Raw genomic sequence first — 18,514 nt, forward strand, 5'->3', positions numbered from 1 at the left:
AGTTTTCTGCTAATTGCCAGTTCAAGACAGTTTTCTCTTGATTATCAGAAAAGCTGGGTTCTTTTCTGCCTGAGCTCAGGATATATGCCCAAATTTCAGGTCCAGGTTGCCTCCACCCTATAGTAATTTCATAGGTCATCACAGCAAAGTACCACAAACTGGGTGGCTTAGAACAGCAGGGGTTTGTTGTCACAGCTCTGGAGGCTGGAAACTGAAATCCAGGTGGCAGCAGGGCCATGTTTTCTCTGAAACCTGTAGGGAATTCTTGCTTGTCTTTTTTCAATTCTGGTGGTTTGCTGGTGATCTTTGGTGTTCCTCAGTTGTATTTGCATCACGCTAATCTCTGCCTGCCCATCAGTAGCATTCTTGACGTGGCCGTCCTCTTAAAAGGACATTGGTCATGTTGGTTAAGGGCCCACCTACTCCGGTATGATCTCATCTTAACTAATTACATCTACAATGACCCTATTTCCAAATAAGGTCACGTTCCGAGGTACTGGGGGTTAAGATTTCAACATCTCTTTTGGGGGGTTACAGTTTAATCCACAACCGAATCTTGTATATAAATGTGTTACTCTTCTTGGCTCATGAGTTTTCCCACATTGAGCCTGCTGTCCCTGAGGTGGTGGGCTCCACGATGCATTACCCCAACCTGCATCCGGGCTGGATTATTCTCAACAGTCTTCTTGTGTCAATTTACCTTTTGCCTTTTCCCCTCTACTGTGATCTCCTTTGGTTTGATCTAAAAGCAAGCTCCACAATTGCCCTCACCCTTTTGTACCCAAATAACCCATCTATCCCTGCTTGAAAGGGAAGACTTCCATTTATTCCTCCACTTGCCAGAATCTGACTTCTGTTCATCTGGTCACCATTCATGGAATGCCTGCAGGAGGTGGGACCTGGCTCGGCACAGCCCTCACCAGCCGTAGCCGCTGGCAAAGGGCCCAGGTGCCAAATCCCGTGGCATTGCCAGTCTCCACCCAGTTTGTTGCCCACTCCCTCCTTCCTTTCCTTTCTTTCTTTAATTAGATTAAATTAATTATTCAGTTACTTATTGTTTTCTAATATTACATGAGTTTCATGTGTGCAACATTGTATCATGACTTCTACATATACTGCAGCGTGCTCACCACCAAAGGTTTATTTTCCATCTGTCACCAGTTGGCCTCCTTTACCCATTTCACCCTCTCCTCACCTTTGTTTCCCCTTTGGTTAACACCAGTCTGTCCTCTGTATCTATGTGCCTGCTTTTGTTTTGTTTGATTTGTTTATTTAAAATTTTTAAAGTTCTTATTTATTTTATTGAAAAAATGTTTCATATGTCACATTTGAGCCTCACTCTACTTTTTTGCTCCTCCTCTGTCTCCTTCATGGGCTTCGTTTTTCTACTTTCCTTTGTGAATGTTGGTGTTTCTCGGGGTCTAGCCTGAACCCCCGCTCTTCTGACATCGGTGGCCACCTTGAGTGATGTCTGCATCTCTGTCTCTAGACCAGATTTCTCTCCAAACTTCAGACTTGTATGCCCAGGTATCTGCCTCTATTTCTGAGGTACTTTTTGCTTTTTGTTCCAGGCACTGTGCTAAGGGCTCTCTGTGCCTTATTTTAATCATTTTTCCAGTTCTTTGAGGATGGGATGGTCCTATTGTTTAATGACATGAGTATGATTTAAATTCTGTTGTTATTCCTGTCCTAGAGTTGAGATCATTGAGATTCAGAGAGGTTCCAATAACGTGCTGAGGTTATAGAGGAAACAGATTTGAGAGCCAGAATTCAAACGCAGTCCATTCCAAAATCTTCGATATCATGTAGGTAATGGGAAAGAGGATGAGGGATCAAAATGGATAATTGAAAAAATAGAGCTCTCCAAGAGACCAGAAAAAGACAACATCACGGAGAACTGAACTCTGATTAAAGGGTGGTGGGAACAAGGAACAGAGGAGGTAGCGTCGCTCAGGCCCTCAGTGAAGCAGCATTTGAGAATTCACCATTGACGTTTCACCTTCCTTTGAAGGGTTGTATCATCTGTCACGAGTAATTGAATGCCCTCTCTCTCATCGCTCCCGTGCACTGTCCCGGTTAGCGGGGTCCACGTGTTTGGGCTTCCGTTTCCCGAGCAGCTTTCAGGAGGCAGTTGCATCGGCTCCTTTTCTGTGCCTCCCTCTCCTGCCACCACCCCGTGCCTGGCTCCTCTCCTCCACCTCCCCCAGGACACAAACAACCACCGTGGGCACATCTGCAGGTGGTACGGACGGCCCCCAGCGTCTGTCTTCTTCTTGCCTTCACCTCATATCTGGCTTTGCCTTCACAGGGCAGGGAGCACCCCGTGACCAGCGTCAGCAGCAGCGATTTGGAGAAGGCCTACCTGGCGTACTGTGCCGCAGGGTCTGACCCCCAGGCTGCCACTCTGAGGTTCCAGGCAGGAAAGCACGCGTACGAATTAGACTTCAAAGGTACTTCCTGGAGTTCCCTGGTTGCCTAGTGGTTAGGATTCCGGGCTTTCACTGCTGTGGCCTGGGTTCAATCCCTGGTTGGGGAACTGAGATCCCACAAGCTGCTTGATCTGGCAAAAAGAAAAAAGGTACTTCCTGACCCGCTGCACTCACCCAGCAGGGCCTGGTCATCTGCTGACTTTGCCTTTTCCATTTTAACCCTGGAGAAAGTCCACACACACATTGAGAGCCAGGAAAGAGAAGGATGGGGTGGTCCCTGCTCCTGAAGCACTGCCAGACTGGAAGGTGGGGATAGAGGCCTGCCAGCAGGATGGGTGGGGAGCTGCCTCGGGGGGGATGGGAGGGGACAGGAGCCCTCCTTGTGGAGGACAGGCAGCATCAGCCTGTGGGCAGTGGAGGTTGTCCTGTAGGCCATGGGCGTCCCTGTGTCCAGGTCACTGACACGTGTCATAGTGGTTCTGCTGTGCAGCTCTGCTTTCTGTAGACACCTTCAGCACAGATGGCAGGCCAGCTAAACACGTGGTAGGCACACACTTCAACCAAAATTGTTGGGAAGCAGACTTTCAGATGCTCTGCTCATGGTATCCTGAGTCTGGGCCTTGGCTTGTTCTGGTTGCCTTGACAGACAGGCAGATAGACAGAAACAGACCAAACACCCTTTGGTCAGGCCTTCCAGTGGCTTATTTGTGACTTTTTTTTTTCTTTTTTTTTAAGTTTCAGGTTTTTTTGTGGCTTCTCTTAAGCCATTTTCACAGAGATTGATCAGCCCATCCCTGTTCAGTTCAGTTTTGCCTTTAAATTCACATTTTCAACTCTGAATCCCTCTGAGTTTTCAGCATTTTTCAAGGAAATTAAGTGGGCCTTCCTTTAAGCATAGTTTATTATTTTCTTTATTTTTGTGGCCCTTCTGTTTGGAGGGCAGCAAAGTGTTTTTGGTGAATTATCCTAAATCCACTCTATCTGCCTGCTTTTAGCCAGTTGGTTTTGCTTGTGGTTTGTAGCGCTTGTGGTTTGTAGCACTTGTGGTTTTACTTAAAGTAGAATCGCTGCCCTCTCGATGTGCCTGTACAGAGAGCCTAAAAGTTTCTTCTACTCTACAGCGAGAACTGTTTACATACAGTCTTCAGTGTCAGCTGGGGAACACATGTCATATGTGAGGTGGTTTGCAATCCACAATCTGATAAACACAAGTGCGTTAAAGGGGATGGTGAGAAATACATGAAATAATAAGTCAGGACAGGCCTGAAGAACAAGTCTATACACATAGCACCCATCTGACTCCTGCTGACCGTAGTTTGAAATATTTCTTTAAAGTATCTGGACAATATCAAAACAGATCAACCAGAAATGTCAGATGCAGCCTTTATCATTCTCAACATAGGCAGCACCCCCAGGGGACAGAACAGTCGAGATGAGGGTGGGGAAGAGCACACGCATTGAGTTCATTACAGACTGCAAGAAAGAAGCGTGTTTGCTGCAGACTGACTCAGGCTCACTTGGGTGGGCACAGTTCTTTTGTTTGTTTTTTGGTACATAACAGTAGCCACAGAAGCACTTTGAGGTGAGTTAACTTCTCCCTTCATAACCTGACTACTAGGTAGAGTGAAAGCAAGTCTCAGACCACAACCTGCCACTCACATTTAGTAACTAAATATTTATGAGGAAGCAGGGACGTTTAAGAAACACGCACAACTGACTCGTTCTGTAGGATCAGGGAAGACTTGGCTCTGCCTTTTAGACTCCTCGTGAAACAGTCACTCAAGGCAAATGCCAAGACTCCAGAGGCAGAATTCTGATGTCTGTTAGCTGGTATCAGTTGGGCAGAATCCCCAAGATCAGGGCTTGTTTAGGGACTTCGCCTAGTATATCCTCTTTAAGGGCAAATTAAGGAGAAGGCCTCATGTTTACCCTGACTAGGGGACAGTGGGAAATGGGTCTCACATATATTTATCCAGTTCACTTATCTTGAATACCTTTTAATTTCAGCAGTAAAAGCTCATTTGAGATTCATTGCAGTGTTAATCAACAGACCAATAAGAAGCCCATTTAAGCTAATTAGCAGAGTACTGGTGGTAGGTTGAGTGACGGGTAACTTAAGGGGTTGTGGTAGCCATCTCTGAATTATGGGCTCCCGATTAGAATGTGCGGACCCCCCCCCCCAAGGAGTGCCCATTCGTGATGACCATGTGGGCTGTGGCACGAGGGACACACGCCTAGGTGATCACCGGGTGTATGCTGAAATGCAGTAGGGTGAGTTAGTTTTTCAAGTGAAAGAAAATTGTTTGTACTCTACTGCAGAAAATAAGACTTGACAGAGTTATCCTGGTGGGTCGGGAGATGTAGTCTAACTTAGAGGTATTGTGATTTTTCAACATGAAAGATAGTTCCCCCATACCCCCACTGCTGCCCTCAGGAGGATTCTGAGAATCTTGGGTGTGGGGCAAGGATTTCATTTATTAAAGACAGTCCAGGTTTAAAAAAGTTGAGAAGTATTTCTGTAGGGTAAGTTTAGTTAAAGCAAGAAAAAAAACTCATAAGAGTAAAATTATTATATTAACTCTAAATCCCACTGGCTCAATCGGTCTCAGGCCGGGCTGAAGCTTTTTTATATCCAAGCTGGGAAAAATTGCTGAGCAAAATAATTGTTTAAACCAGATTGGAAGGAACAATTTAAAAGCACTCATCTATAATTGATATGTCAATTACTAATCATTCATCTATTCATTAAATCCAGTCTCCTACAGATACCTGTTTTCTTTTTGAATATTTGAAATGTGTAAAATTGCCTTATTTTTTTAACAGACTGATTGTGAGCTTTACATTTGGATTAGCTTTCCAACCCATTTAATTTGTGTTTATAAAACATTGCTATCCCATATGTGTATATGGGTTTTGTTTTGTTTTGTTTTGTTTTTCCCAGCCTTCGTTCAGAAAAACCTGGTCTATGGCACAGTTAGAAAGGTTTGCCGGAGACCCAAATACATATCTCCCCAGGATGTGAAGATGAAGCAGACCTGGTAGGTGGCATTTGGGGAACTTGTGTGTGTATCAGTTGTTGTGTGCTCCACTGCAGGTACAAAACCTACTCAGACTAGCTACAGCATTAAGAGGGTTAGCCGGCTTGCAGACTTATGCCCTGGCACTCTCCGTCTCTGTTTCCTGTGCCTGGCCCTCCTCTGAGTGTATTTGTACTTTCCTTCACTTAATACCAAAGTGCTGCTGTTCATTTGAGTGATCTATAAGAAGGTTGAGGCTTCATGAAACAGAAAAATCAGTGTATATTTACCACATTCAAATGAAAACATAGTAAGTAGCATGTATTATAAAGTTATAAAATACAACATAAATTTATAAAAAGTAAATGTTTGGTGTATAATTATTTAATGATGATGTAGATGCAGTTAACAAAGCATTAAATGATAAGCCAAACACAACATAAAATAAAAGAAAAAGACACCAGAAAAATCACTTAATTAGATATTTTAAGTTTGCCAGTGATGTTACTGAGACATCAGGTATTCTTGTGCAGATTTTTCCAGAAGCCAAAAAGTTCTTTCTTAGCGTAGACTAACTTAGAGAATGGTGAGGAAATAGTAATAATCTAACTCCTAATATTTTCTGTTTCCATCTTCAAGTGATTATATCTTTTGTTTTATAACTTGCAGGAAATCTTTTTGGTTTTTCTGTTCATTTGTGTGTATGTTTGTTAGCCAGGTTTTTTCCACTGGTAGCAAACTGGTTTTTGTTTCTAACAAAGAATTTTAGGTTCCTCTTTTTCCTCCAGTTGTGTCATGTATGAATGGCAATTCCAGTGTAGAGTCACCTGTAGCAGTTTGACTACTGATGTGCATATTCCACTAGCTGGAAAGGCTTTGAAACAGAGAAAGAATTATCTTTGTAGGTAGAGGCTTTGTGATATGTAACTATAGGGCTGCTTGTGATCTGCAAGCCAGTCTAGACTTGAAGCCAGCTCATCAGCTTGTCTTTTCAAGTGAATAATTGAGTCACAGACCTGAATTTTTGTAAATGTTGAAATACACCAAAAATTACACCAATAAAACCCCATTATTTTAGTACTTGGATATCATGGAATACCAAAAACAGGTGCTGCAGGCACTAATGGGCCAACTTCATCCCCAGGGTGGGATCCCTTATGTCACAGGCTGCCAGAAGCCACGAGGGTAGTGCCTGGCCTTTTATGCATTTAGGAGTAGGCAGGGCCCTCCTGTAGCTGACAGGGGCAAATCTGTGAGCTTTGCAAACTGATCAGACCCCTCTGAATCAGTAGTTTTAGGCTTGAGGCAAGGGTGCTAGGATTGGAGCTGGGGGAGGGGTCAGTTCTCCCCAATCCCCACGGCCACTTACTGGGGAAGGGTGGCCTGGATGGTGAGAGGTACCATGGTGCCCATTAGTTTGGGTGTGTGACAGCCCAAGCCGGGACTGTAGCCAGAGCTATAGCCAGTGCTGCTGTTAGCGGACTGCACCTTCCATCAGCTGGAGAAACCTGGCTCATTTCTGTTTCACAGAGAACTTACAGTGTTTCTGTTTCTTCTTTTAAGATTTCACAGATGTATATATGGACATATATACACTAACAAACGTAAAATAGATAGCTACTGGGAAGCAGCCACATAGCACAGGGAGATCAGCTCGGTAGTTTGTGACCACCTAGAGGCGTGGGATAGGGAGGGTGGGAGGGAGGGAGATGCAAGAGGGAAGAGATATGGGAACATACGTAGTTATAAAGCAGAAACTAACACACCATTGTAAAGCAATTACACGCCAATAAAGATGTTAAAAAAAAAAGATTTCACAGATGGACTTCAGTGGTTGTGTTTGTGGAGCATGGCAGGGTCATTTAAAGAAGCTAGAGGGAAAAGGTATTATCAATCCAAGCAAATAGAGTACCTGTGAGTCTAACAAAGTAACTTCCTGGGGTTTCCGCTCCGTTTCCTTCGAAGCCAAGTGTGCCTTCCTTTCTCCCTTTCTTATTAAAATTTATTTTTGGCTATGTGTAAAACATGATTTAAAAGTCAAAGCTATATGAAAAGATATACTCAGTAGTCAGTATTCTCACTGTTATCTCCACACTGTTTCTATGATGGGCAACCGTTTTCATCAGTTTCTGGTTTATCTTTCTGTGTTTATTTTTGCAAAAATGAGCAAATGCATGTACATAAAAGTATCTTATTATTTTCATTTCCTTGCATAAAAGGTAACATTCTATATATACTATTCTGTACCTTTTGTTTTTCACTTAAAAATAGATCATTACTAGATTTATTGTGATCATTTCACAGTATATACAAATACTGAAAAATAAAATTACTCCCTTTCAGTTCATTGAAGTCTTCTAAATTCTGTTTCTGTCTTCACAGTTCTCCATCATTTGCATGTACCATAATTTAATCTGTCCCCTTTCAAGGGATGTTTTGCCTTTTTTCAATCTTTTGCTGTTACAAGTATGATACCACAAAGGATATCTGGTGTATGTGCTATTTCATTTGTGGAGGTGGGTCCTCAGGTTAGAGTCCTAGAAGGCAAATGCAAGTTCCTCTTTGTGGGGTGGAATCATTATGTAATCACCCCAGAATGTGTGAGGTGCCTGCTTCCCTCTCCCTTGCCAACAGAGGGAGTTATCAAGCCCTTGGATTTTTTCTGTTCTCATAGGTGGGAAAGGGTGTTTCAGTGTATTTAATGTACTTTCTCTTATGAGTGAGGTTTAATATTTTTTCCTACATGTAAGGGCCATTTGCCTTTCTTTTTCAGTGGACTCTTCGTCTTTTGGTCCATTCTTCTCTCAACATTTTGGTATTTTTCTTAAACATTAAGAGTCTTCTATCTAATGAGGAGATCAGCCCTTGGTTTGTTATATAAATTGCAATGTGTTTTCTTCATTTGTTGTTTGCCTTTTGGCTTTGTCTGTGAAGTATTTTACCATGCAGAAATATTTATTATTTAGTCAAATGTTTCAGTCTCTCCTGTGGATTGCTTCTGGATTTAGTTTTGGTTAACTATGAGTGATCCTACTTCTGGATGTCATTTTTTAGTCTCTCCCTATCCAGAGCCTACCCTAGATGCAGTTTAGAAAAACTTATCTGTCTCCTTTCTGTGACTGGATCTCTTTTGTTGTCACTCTACTTAGTTTTCAGGGGACCATGGCAGACACCACATGTCAGAAGTGAGTGGTTATTTTGGTTAAATTCAGAGTAAGATATGAGGGATTCAGGATCTCCCTGCTCTGTCACGCACGTTGGCGCAGTGAAGTGCGTCGTGCTTCCCTCTAACTTATGTGACGGTAGCTGGTGGTCATGACTCCAGCAAGCGAGTCTCCTTGGGCCTCTGTGGCCACCTGGGACTCTAGTGTGGGTCACTTTTAGAAACAAATCATCTCTTTACATAATTAATGGGGTCACAGAATATGATCTCCACATTCAGAAGTGTAAGGATTGAAATGGCATTTACACATCAGGTATCTGGTTTATTAGTTCATTACTGTCCTTTCATCCTCCATGAAGTTCTTTTTATATGATTGTCTTATTTTTTTCTTATCTTCTTTTTGATATATTTTGTCATTTAATTTATTCCTCTCTACTAGTTTGGAAGTTATACACTCTATTACTTTTTTTTTTTTTAAGACCGCTCTAGAAATTACAACATGAGTTTTTCACTTAGGTATAAGTCAGTCGATATCTTTGCTGTCCTACCAGCTAACACAGATCCTTCATATACTTTACTCCATTTACCTTCCTCTGGACTTGCTATTTTTTAACTTCATGAGATACTGCTTTTTTTTTTTTTTTTTTTTTTTTTTTTTTAAAGAGCTGTATAGCTTCAAAGTGTATTGGCTTCAGGGGGAGGGATCTTTTTTTTTTTTTTTTTTAATTTATTTATTTATTTGGTTGTGTTGGGTCTTCATTTCTGCACGAGGGCTTTCTCTAGTTGCGGCGAGTGGGGGCCACTCTTCATCGCGGTGCGCGGGCCTCTCACTGTTGCGGCCTCTCTTGTTGTGGAGCACAGGCTCCAGATGCGCAGGCTCAGCAGCTGTGACTCACGGGCCCAGTTGCTCCGTGGCATGTGGGATCTTCCCAGACCAGGGCTCGAACCCGTGTCCCCTGCATTGGCAGGCAGATTCTCAACCACTGCGCCACCAGGGAAGCCCGAGATACTGCTTTTTTACACTATGACTATTTCATTAAATTTACTCCCACTTATACCATTTTCTCTGTCTTTTCAAATTTCCTTAGATGAAGCTCTATTGGGGAAAAAAAAAATCTGCTTTTCTTTGCCTGAATACATCTTTATTTTGCCCTCAATCTTAGGGATATTATCACTGTGTGTAGACATTTTACTTGTAGTTATTTTCTTTTGAAACATTGAAGATATCACTCCACTGTGCTTTGGTTTCCATTGCTGCTTTTGAGAAATCAGCTGTTGGTCTAACTGATGCTTTCTTCCAGAATCACTTTTTTCCCCCTTCTGGCTGCTTTTAAGATTTTCTGTTTGTCTTTGTATTATGCACTGTCACTATGGTGTGTCTGGGTATGTGTTTTTATTTGTCCTGTTTGAGATCCTTTCTGCTTCTTAAGTCTGTAGGTTGGTATGTCTAATTAGTTCGATTTGAAAATTGCCTCCATGCTGTTGTAGCTACTCTCTTTTTGGAGGTTCAGTTTGGCTCTCACCAGATTCAGGCCTTCTCACTCTGCTTTCCATGTCTTGGATTCTTCCCTGCCTTGTTTGTCTCCTTCCTGCTCTGCACCACATTCTGAATAATTTCACTGCCCCTACATTTCAGCTTGCTCACCCTCTCTTTAGGTCATCTCATTTGCTAGTAAGCCTGTCCATTGAACTACTTCTTCAGGGATTGTATTTTCATTTCTACAAGTTCTGTTTGTTTTTTTTTCTTTTCAGATCCTCCAGGTCTTTTTACAGTTTTCTGTTCCTTGCATATGATTTTTAAATAGATCTTTATTGGAATATAATTACTTCAAAAAACTGTGTTAGTTTCTGTTGTACAACGAAGTGAATCAGTCATAATGCATACATATATCCCCGTATCCCCTCCCTATTGAGGCCCCCTCCCACCCTCCCTATCCACTGTCTCTAGGTCATCGAAAAGCACTGAACTGATCTCCCTGTGCTATGCTGCTGCTTCCCACTAGCTAATTATTTTGCATTCGGTAGTGTATGTATATTGATGCTACTCTCACTTCACCCCAGCTTCCCCCTCCTCCCCCATGTCCTCAAGTCCATTCTGTATGTCTACCTTTATTCCTGCCCTGCCACTAGATTCATCAGTACCATTCTTTTTTTTTTTTTTTGATTCCATATATATGTGTTAACATATGGTATTTGTTTTTCTTTTTCTGACTGACTTCACCTTGCATATGTTTTTAAAGTTTGTCTTTTATTTCTTTAAACATAGAAAGAATAGTTGTTTTATAATCTGCCTGGTAATTTCAGCATCTTAAGTCTTCATGGGTCAGTTTCTGGTTGATTCTTGCTTGTGGAACCTTTTTTTTAGTTATTTTTAAACTGTGCCATTTTCCTAGGAAAGTTATTTGTGGGAGTCTTTGAGGCTTAGGATGAAGGTACATGTCTCATGCCAGCAGAAACAGAAGGTAGGTCTATTGTAGGAAGAACAGCATTCTGAGACTGAATAGGAATGATTTGGAGTTAGAGTTTCACAGTCTTTATTTCTAAATCCTTTGGGCCATGTGTTTTTTAGAAATCAGTTTTTATTTTTGTTTCATTTTTAGAAAGAGCATGTACTGCTTTGTATTATATGATACATGCAATTAAACATGCTAATATTTTTTGCAGTAAAAATATGCATAGTCACCTTAAGAAGGAAATATATATAGACCATAAGTAGCCTATTAGCAGTTCAAGTCAAATTTCTACTGCCAAATGAATTTTGACATCAATTTTATGTTTTTTTGTTTGTTTTTATGGTACACGGGCCTCTCACTGTTGTGGCCTCTCCCGTTGCAGAGCACAGGCTCGGACGTGCAGGCTCAGTGGCCATGGCTCATGGGCCTAGCCGCTCCACGGCATGTGGGATCTTCCCGGACTGGGGCACGAACCCGTGTCCCCCGCATCGGCAGGCAGTATCTCAACCACTGCGCCACCAGGGAAGCCCAATTTTATGTTTTAAAAAATGTTTTATATGCCAGTTATATGTCATTGAGGCTGTTTTTTTAAATTAATTTGTTTTTTCTTGGAGTATAGTTGATTTACAAGGTTGTGTTAGTTTCATTGAAGCTGTTGGGTTTTTAAAAATTTTTTTATCATTGTGTTCTGAATTCACAGAATTTTAAATTTATTTTTTATTTTATTTATTTTTGGCTGCATTGGGTCTTGGCTGTGCGTGGGCTTTCTCTAGTTGCAGTGAGCAGGGCTACTCTTTGTTCAGGTGCGCAGGCTTCTCATTGTGGTGGCTTCTCTTTTCATGGAGCACGGCCTCTAGGCACACGGGCTTCAGTAGTTGTGGTGTGCGGGCTTCAGTAGTTGTGGTTTGTGGGCTCTAGAGAGCAGGCTCAGTAGTTGTGGTACACGGGCTTAGTTGCTCTGTGGCATGTGTGATCTTCCCAGACCAGGGCTCGAACCTGTGTCCCCTGCATTGGCAGGTGGATTCTTAACCACTGTGTCACCAGGGATGTCCCATTGAGGCTGTTTTTAATGAAAGTTTCAGGGCTCTTTGAATTTCAGAATCATGGATGAGGGTTTGGGTGTGCTGCTTTAGTCATATGCTCTGTCCCTTATGTGTTGGAGTTGGGATGCACGTGAGAAGTGGATCCCTCGTACCTGATTGGTTTTGGGTTTGGTTTTGGTTTTGACCACATCGGCAAAGATGGAACGATGTCATGTGGTGGAGAGTGTGGTTATGTGCTTCCTCGCCTCCTCCCTGCTTTTACAGAACGATACGCTGACGTTCAAGACTGATGGCCTCGGCTGCTGGGGGCACCTCTGGGAAACCTACTTATGTCTAAGAACAAACTAAGTGTTTCTCTTTACATTTTGTAACAGCGTCAATTCCCAAGGCCTAAAGAGCATCCCTGAGCATTGGGACCGCTTGGCCCTGCCGGACACCGGCTTTAAGGTATGAGACTGGCTCTGCCCCAGGCTGGGAAGGAGGGTGTCCTTAGACACAGGTGAGTGTGAGTGGACCACGCTGTGTCCTCCACCGCTGAGAGGTGCGTGCGAGGTTTGGTTTCTTTCAGATCTTGGGGGTTTTACGGCTAGATGACTACCCAGGAGGTGGCCATGGCTTGAGGGGAGAGGATGTATGGTGGAGGGAGGTTGATGAACTGGAGATTTTCTAGGAAGGGCATAAATATGGAGCGTAAGAGCTGCTTAGCTAATAAAAGTTTTACTAAGCAAGAAAAGGGAAAGAAGCCAGCAGAAGGTTTGGTGTGATGAGGACCATCTAGAAGGGGAGTTGCTGTTGGGAGGTGCTAGGAACTTACTAGAAGATGAGAGAAGGAACAGTCTATTCAGTGAGTTGCAGTGGATGCCACGCTGAGTTGAGTATAGAGCTCAGGCCGGTGTCTGGTGACGCCGGTGTCTGGCCTCTGACCTGGCAAGCACTGTGCAGACTGGTTTTCCCAACATGTGCCTGGGAGCCGCACAAAGCACACCCAGATACCAGCAGCCCTGGCAGGACGTGTGGAGGACTGGGCAACTTTCAGACACAGTACTTGGCCGTCAGGGGACCAGGCGACTGTATTTCAGGGATCAAGGAAGGTGTCACCAGGTCCACACCTAATGATGGCTGGCGCTTACACAGGCAGAGGGTGGGGAAGGACACACCAGTTGATGGGAACTGGCTGGGGAAGGAACCCAAGTCAAGACATGGAGTGTCTCGGGTGGAGGGCGTGCATAGGCGGGGCTGGGGGACAGGAGAGGAAGGTCGGGGCCGAGCTGTGGAGTGCCCTGGTCAGGGGGCCGAGGTGCGAGAGTCTTTGCCAGGCTCCAGGCTGGGAGGGCAGGGCTTGAGGGAGGAGAGGGTTTGGTGGCATCTAGTGAGATGGGAGCAAGGAAACCAAAGTCAGATTTTGGGTTGCAGAGACCCATGGATGTTTACACAGAGTACTGATCATTTAGGGTCTTTGCGGGGGGTGAGGTGGTTATTATACGGCTGCACTCGGTGGGGGAGGACGGTGATCCCAGGTCAGGCTGTCACTGGGCCAAGCCTCGTGGAGCCAGGAACAGGGAGGCTGCTTGGGGTCTAGGCTGCAAGGGCAGGGATTTGTGGCTTGTCACTCTGTGAGACAGTTGGGGACTGTGAGTCAGGGGTCCCTCTGGGCTAATCAGGAGTGTTGCTTCCCAGAGCCAGACGCTAAGGGAAGGGTGGGCTCAGCTGGGAGGGAGGGGCGCCCGTGGGTCTTGCTGAGCTCCTGGGTGCTGTGTGCTGTCTGCCAGCCTGGCCTCTCGCTCAGCGCCTGCCGTGTGTGGGGCTCACGTAGCATTGCTGCCTGTGGCAGGGTTTGCCCCCTCTCTGCCATATGTGTGCATTCCACATCTGTTGGCACCAGCTCCGTGGTCTGGTCGACTCTGTAGTCGGCCCTGTGTGGGGTCAGAAGAAGAACCAGGAGTGTGCTGGGGGCAGCCAGAGTGGTACTCACATAGCATCGCCTGCCTGTCCTTTAGGCTGGCTTCACAGTGGAGAGGAGAGAAGTGACCACAAATAGCATGCATCCGGAGCCTGGAGAGACTGCCCCTTGAAGTAAAGGGGAGCATGGTAGACGCCGTCTGGGTTTGCCTGTGGTTTTGGCATTTCATGAGCAGCCTTGGGAAGAGATGTTTGTATATTCTACACTTTGATGATAACAGAGTAAAAATATTTGGCCCTTACAGAGGATCGCCCTCCCTTCGTCCTCAGAGGAGTTTCAGAAGGTCTGGAACCTCTTCACCCATACGATGCCTCTCTACTACATTCAGAAGATTGAGCGGGTCCAGAACGTGGCCCTCTGGGAAGTCTACCAGTGGTGTGTTGGGGGCTCGCTCTTGGTGGGCTGGTGCTTCAGTCCCCTCAGCCAGCTGCTTACCAGACATGCCCTGGGCTGCAGGGACAATCCGAGATAGCAGCCACTGTTTGTCCAGTGCTGCTGGGATCAGGAGCTGTGTCCCTCTCCTGTCCACCTCCTCATCCGTACAAGCTCAGTGCTGGCATGTTCCTCCAGGGAGATGGGAGGCTGCGGCTTCCCTAGAGACAGAGCTGGCTCCTGCACTAGTGCCCTCGGCCTCCCTGAAGACCAACAGGGGACGGGTCCGAATAAGCCACCCACACCCTGGGGAGTGTAAAGCTGCTGTCCTGGCAGCCAGAGAGCAGGGGCCTCCTTCTTGTGCCTGAGGACTGGCATGTTCTCAGGCACTTGTTTGTGTGGGGAGGAGCCCACAGCAGGTCACCGCAGTGGGCCTGGGCTCCTGCCGACCTTCCCCACAAGAGGTTGGAGCAGTGTAATCTGAACTGTGATGAGATCAAGGTAACTTACAGGAGAGGGAGAAAGAGGCCCCCCTCCCACCCCCAGCCAGCATCTTCCAGCTCCCCTGGCTAAGCTCCAGGCGGAAGCAGGGTGGTGGGACGAAGCACACTTGCCTTCCAAGGGCTGGTCTGTCTGCTTTGGGGCTTCATGGAGCAGTGCAGGCCTGGGGCCCTGGAGGGAAGCCTTCCTGCTGCTCTCAGCCAGGCCCTGCTCTCGCCTTTTCTGGCCCCTGGCCCCCTGGCTGGAGTCTCCTGGACCTGTGGCTCTTGGTCTCGTGACACATCTAATACAATGTGTTTCTTGGGCCGGGTGCCCTGTGTTTGGTGGCAGGCGCTCTCTGCCGCCAGCGCACGTTCACTCCCGTGATTCTAGGCAGAAGGAGCAGATGCAGAAGAGAAACGGCGGGAAAACAGTGGATGAGAGGCAGCTGTTCCACGGCACCAGCACCGGTTTCGTTGACGCCATCTGCCAGCAGAACTTTGACTGGCGGGTCAGCGGTCTGCATGGTACTTCCTACGGCAGGGGTAAGTGTGAGGCGGCCTCTGCTGGCAGCACCCTCTTTGCCTCGCTGTCCAGGGCTCGGAAACCACTTTAAAGCAAATTGATGGAGGGCGTGGGGGGAACCAGCATGAGCTGGACCAGCGGTCCAGACTCAGTGAGCACTGGCCAGGGTGCGGGGTGCCCCATTGGCGGCACCTCACTCTCATTCCCCTGTGTGCAGCCCTGGGCCCGAGCCAGGGTTTGAGCAGGGTTGGTCCTGCTTAGGCTGTGGTTTGGCTTCACTGGGAAATGGGGCTGCATCCCTGTGGGACCCTTTCCAGCCCTGAGTCAGGTCCCCACCTGCCTGTGCTGTTTCCTTAGAGTAGAAATCTGAACGCTCAGATAAGCTCGTGTAAGTATGCCATTCTTACTGTAATGTGAGTTCCCCGTTTTCCTGTCTCTTAGTTATTTTTAAACTTTGTTTGAAAATAATTTCAAACTCACAGGAAAGGTGCAAGAATAATATCCCACGTCAATTTTACCTAGTTCATCAGCTTTAACACTTTTCACATTGGCTTTATCACCCCTTCCCTTATTTCTGAACCATCTGGGAGTAGGCGGCATACATCATACCCCTTCACCCTGTAACACCTCCTAAGAACAAGAACATTCTCTTCTGTAACCACGACGCGGTTACTAGATGGAGAGAATCTCGTAGTGGTGTGATCTGCAGTCAGCAGCCCCTCTGCCGAGTCCATCCATTAGCTTCCGTCCTGCGTGTTGACGGCTGCAGGGTCGAGGTGCACAAGAGCCAGTGGTGGGCTGTGAACCTGAATGTGTAGGCGCAGCTTCCAGCTCAAGCCCCCATTCGACAGGGCTCATGAATCTGTACATTGGGCTGCCGGTGTCTGCGCTGTGTTCCGTGTGTGGGGTCTTAGCCACGTTCCACACCAGCCCTGGGAGGTCGGGCCCGACAGCCCCGTTTTATGGCTCAGGAAATGGAGGTTCTGGGCGGGGGATGGGGGCTCAGTAACGAGGTGTCCAGAGACGTTTAGGATTTGAGTGACAGATCCTGACTTGAAAGGAGTTTTCTGTCTCAGAGTTCGGTGGCCCCTCTGATGCTCCTTACAAGGGAAAAGCTGGAAAGACGGGAGCAGAGGGAGGGCAGGGGCCACTGGCCTCGCCAGGGTTGCAGAACGCTGGCGTGCCTCTTCCGGCCGTGGGCTGTCCCCCGGTGCCCAGCCCAGCCCTGGTGTCCTTGCAGGGAGCTACTTTGCCCGGGACGCCGCATATTCCCACCACTACAGCAAAACTGACACCAAGTCCCGCACGATGTTCCTGGCTCGGGTGCTGGTGGGCGAATTCATCCGAGGCAACGCCAACTTTGTCCGCCCCCCGGTCAAGGAGGGCCAGGGCAACATCTTGTACGACAGCTGCGTGAACCACGTGTCTGACCCCTCCATTTTCGTGGTTTTTGAGAAGCACCAGGCCTACCCGGAGTACATCATCCAGTACACTGACTCCCCCGGGCCCACTGCCGCCACCACCAGCCTGCTCTCCTTGGCGTCCTTCAGTGCTCAGCAGTGAGCACCCCGATGGTTGCATGTCTTTCTGGCTGATCTTACTTGAAATAGCTATTAGGGAAGGTTGGGGTTTTTTTTAAACAAAACTTTTAATGAACTCTTCATTTAACATTGACTTTTTGATGAAGTTACATTCTTAATCTTTGGCTGATAATATTTTTACTTTTAAGTCACTTTTGGACTAGCCAGCAGTGATTGTAGGTGAACCCATTATTGCTTTTTACTCAGGTGTTAAAGTTTTATTTTTTACTCTTTGTTGACTTTGCTGCAGATTGGCACCAGGCACAGAGTTTCCAGACACTATTTTATCGATTGGTTTTACTTTTCAAGAGTCTCTGTCTCTTCAGTGGTTTGGTTTTTCAGGGTCTTGGTGGCACCTGGTTTTGTTTTTGTACGGATGACACAGCAGCCATTGGTGCAGGAAATCCTGGGTTGTGGGCCTAGTGAGACCCAGTCATTGCGTCCGTTGCTGTGTCTCTAATCTAGGCAGCTCTTCTGCTGCTTCTCCTGGGCTTCCAGCCTTGAAATTGGCCCATGTATCATGTCGTTAGGACCATGGCTACTGTGTGGTGTCACTGAGTTCCTGTCGGTCTCCCTTAGTCCTGGCAGCATTCACCGTCACCCAGGAAGTGCACTCACCCTGGCAGGTGTCTCTGCACCTAGCACCCTGTGAATAAGGGTTTTATGTCCCCATGAGATCTGAATACCTGTGCTGCAGCGTCACAGAAGAGTCTGAGAATAAAAGAATATTTATCTGACGTGGGTGATGGCTGCAGCTCATTCTTCAGTGTTTATTGAGTGCCTACAGTGTACAGGCACCTTTCTGGGGGTCGGGATATAACAGAGCCCCCATTACTGTCCTCGAGGAGGCTGTGTGTGGATTTATCATACAGCCAGTGAAGCTGAAGGTTCATGGCCCCTCATTTGCTGGGACCCCTTCCACAGCCCAAGGAGGGACCCCTGCTATATGGCTGCATGATCATACATTTTGGTTAAATTTGCAAGTTACGTATTTGATTTTTTTCTTTCCCTCAACTCAGCTTTCAAGCCCCACAAAGCCCAGATCCACTATTGTGCACTGTGTTGTGGACACAGAGCAGGTGGTGTGTTCTGTGTCCTCCACACACAGTGGTTGGTAGGGGTCTCTGCTGGGCTGTGGAGGGGCCGACAGGATGGCTCCACCTCATAAGGCCATCTGCCTCCTCCTGGATGGCTGGTCCCGTTGGCCTCAGGTTCAGTCCTCAGCAAGGTGTCCTCACCTGCACCCTTCCTCCCCATTCACCAGCCTCCTGATACGGTGTGTCCCGTCTACACGTGATGCCTCTGCCTGTAGTTCTCAGATGCAAGGCTGCTGGGAGCTGGGTAGTGGGAAGCAGCAGGAATGGTCCCTCTGGGAGTGTGGGTGAGGGGAGTGGCAAGGGGGAGCCTGGGGCAGGAGATGATCAGACGCTCCAGGGAAGTCGGCTGCACTCGAGGACTGCGAGGGCTCTGCACTTGCTCACCTTTGAGAAAG

The 18,514-nt window shown here is 46.6% G+C and overlaps 1 protein-coding gene across 3 annotated transcripts in view; it reads left to right on the top strand.

The window, feature by feature from the left end:
• The window catches only part of PARP12 (poly(ADP-ribose) polymerase family member 12), a 46,964-nt gene that overhangs the window by 25,491 nt on the left and 2,959 nt on the right, over positions 1-18,514 (top strand). Inside the window, exons 7-12 of one of the 3 annotated variants that reach the window (XM_059074889.2) lie at positions 2,309-2,450; positions 5,371-5,467; positions 12,480-12,552; positions 14,310-14,440; positions 15,269-15,462; positions 16,683-17,759. In XM_059074889.2, coding sequence (XP_058930872.1) covers positions 2,309-2,450; positions 5,371-5,467; positions 12,480-12,552; positions 14,310-14,440; positions 15,269-15,462; positions 16,683-17,005 — 960 coding nt within the window. In that variant the 3' untranslated portion in view covers positions 17,006-17,759. Of the gene's footprint in view, positions 1-2,308; positions 2,451-5,370; positions 5,468-12,479; positions 12,553-14,309; positions 14,441-15,268; positions 15,463-16,682; positions 17,760-18,514 lie in introns of those variants that run through there. The other 2 variants (XM_059074890.2, XM_067042002.1) reach the window with 2 other exon arrangements.

This window comes from Kogia breviceps, chromosome 9, assembly GCF_026419965.1.
Source record: "Kogia breviceps isolate mKogBre1 chromosome 9, mKogBre1 haplotype 1, whole genome shotgun sequence".
Classification (NCBI taxonomy): Eukaryota; Metazoa; Chordata; class Mammalia; order Artiodactyla; family Physeteridae; genus Kogia; species Kogia breviceps.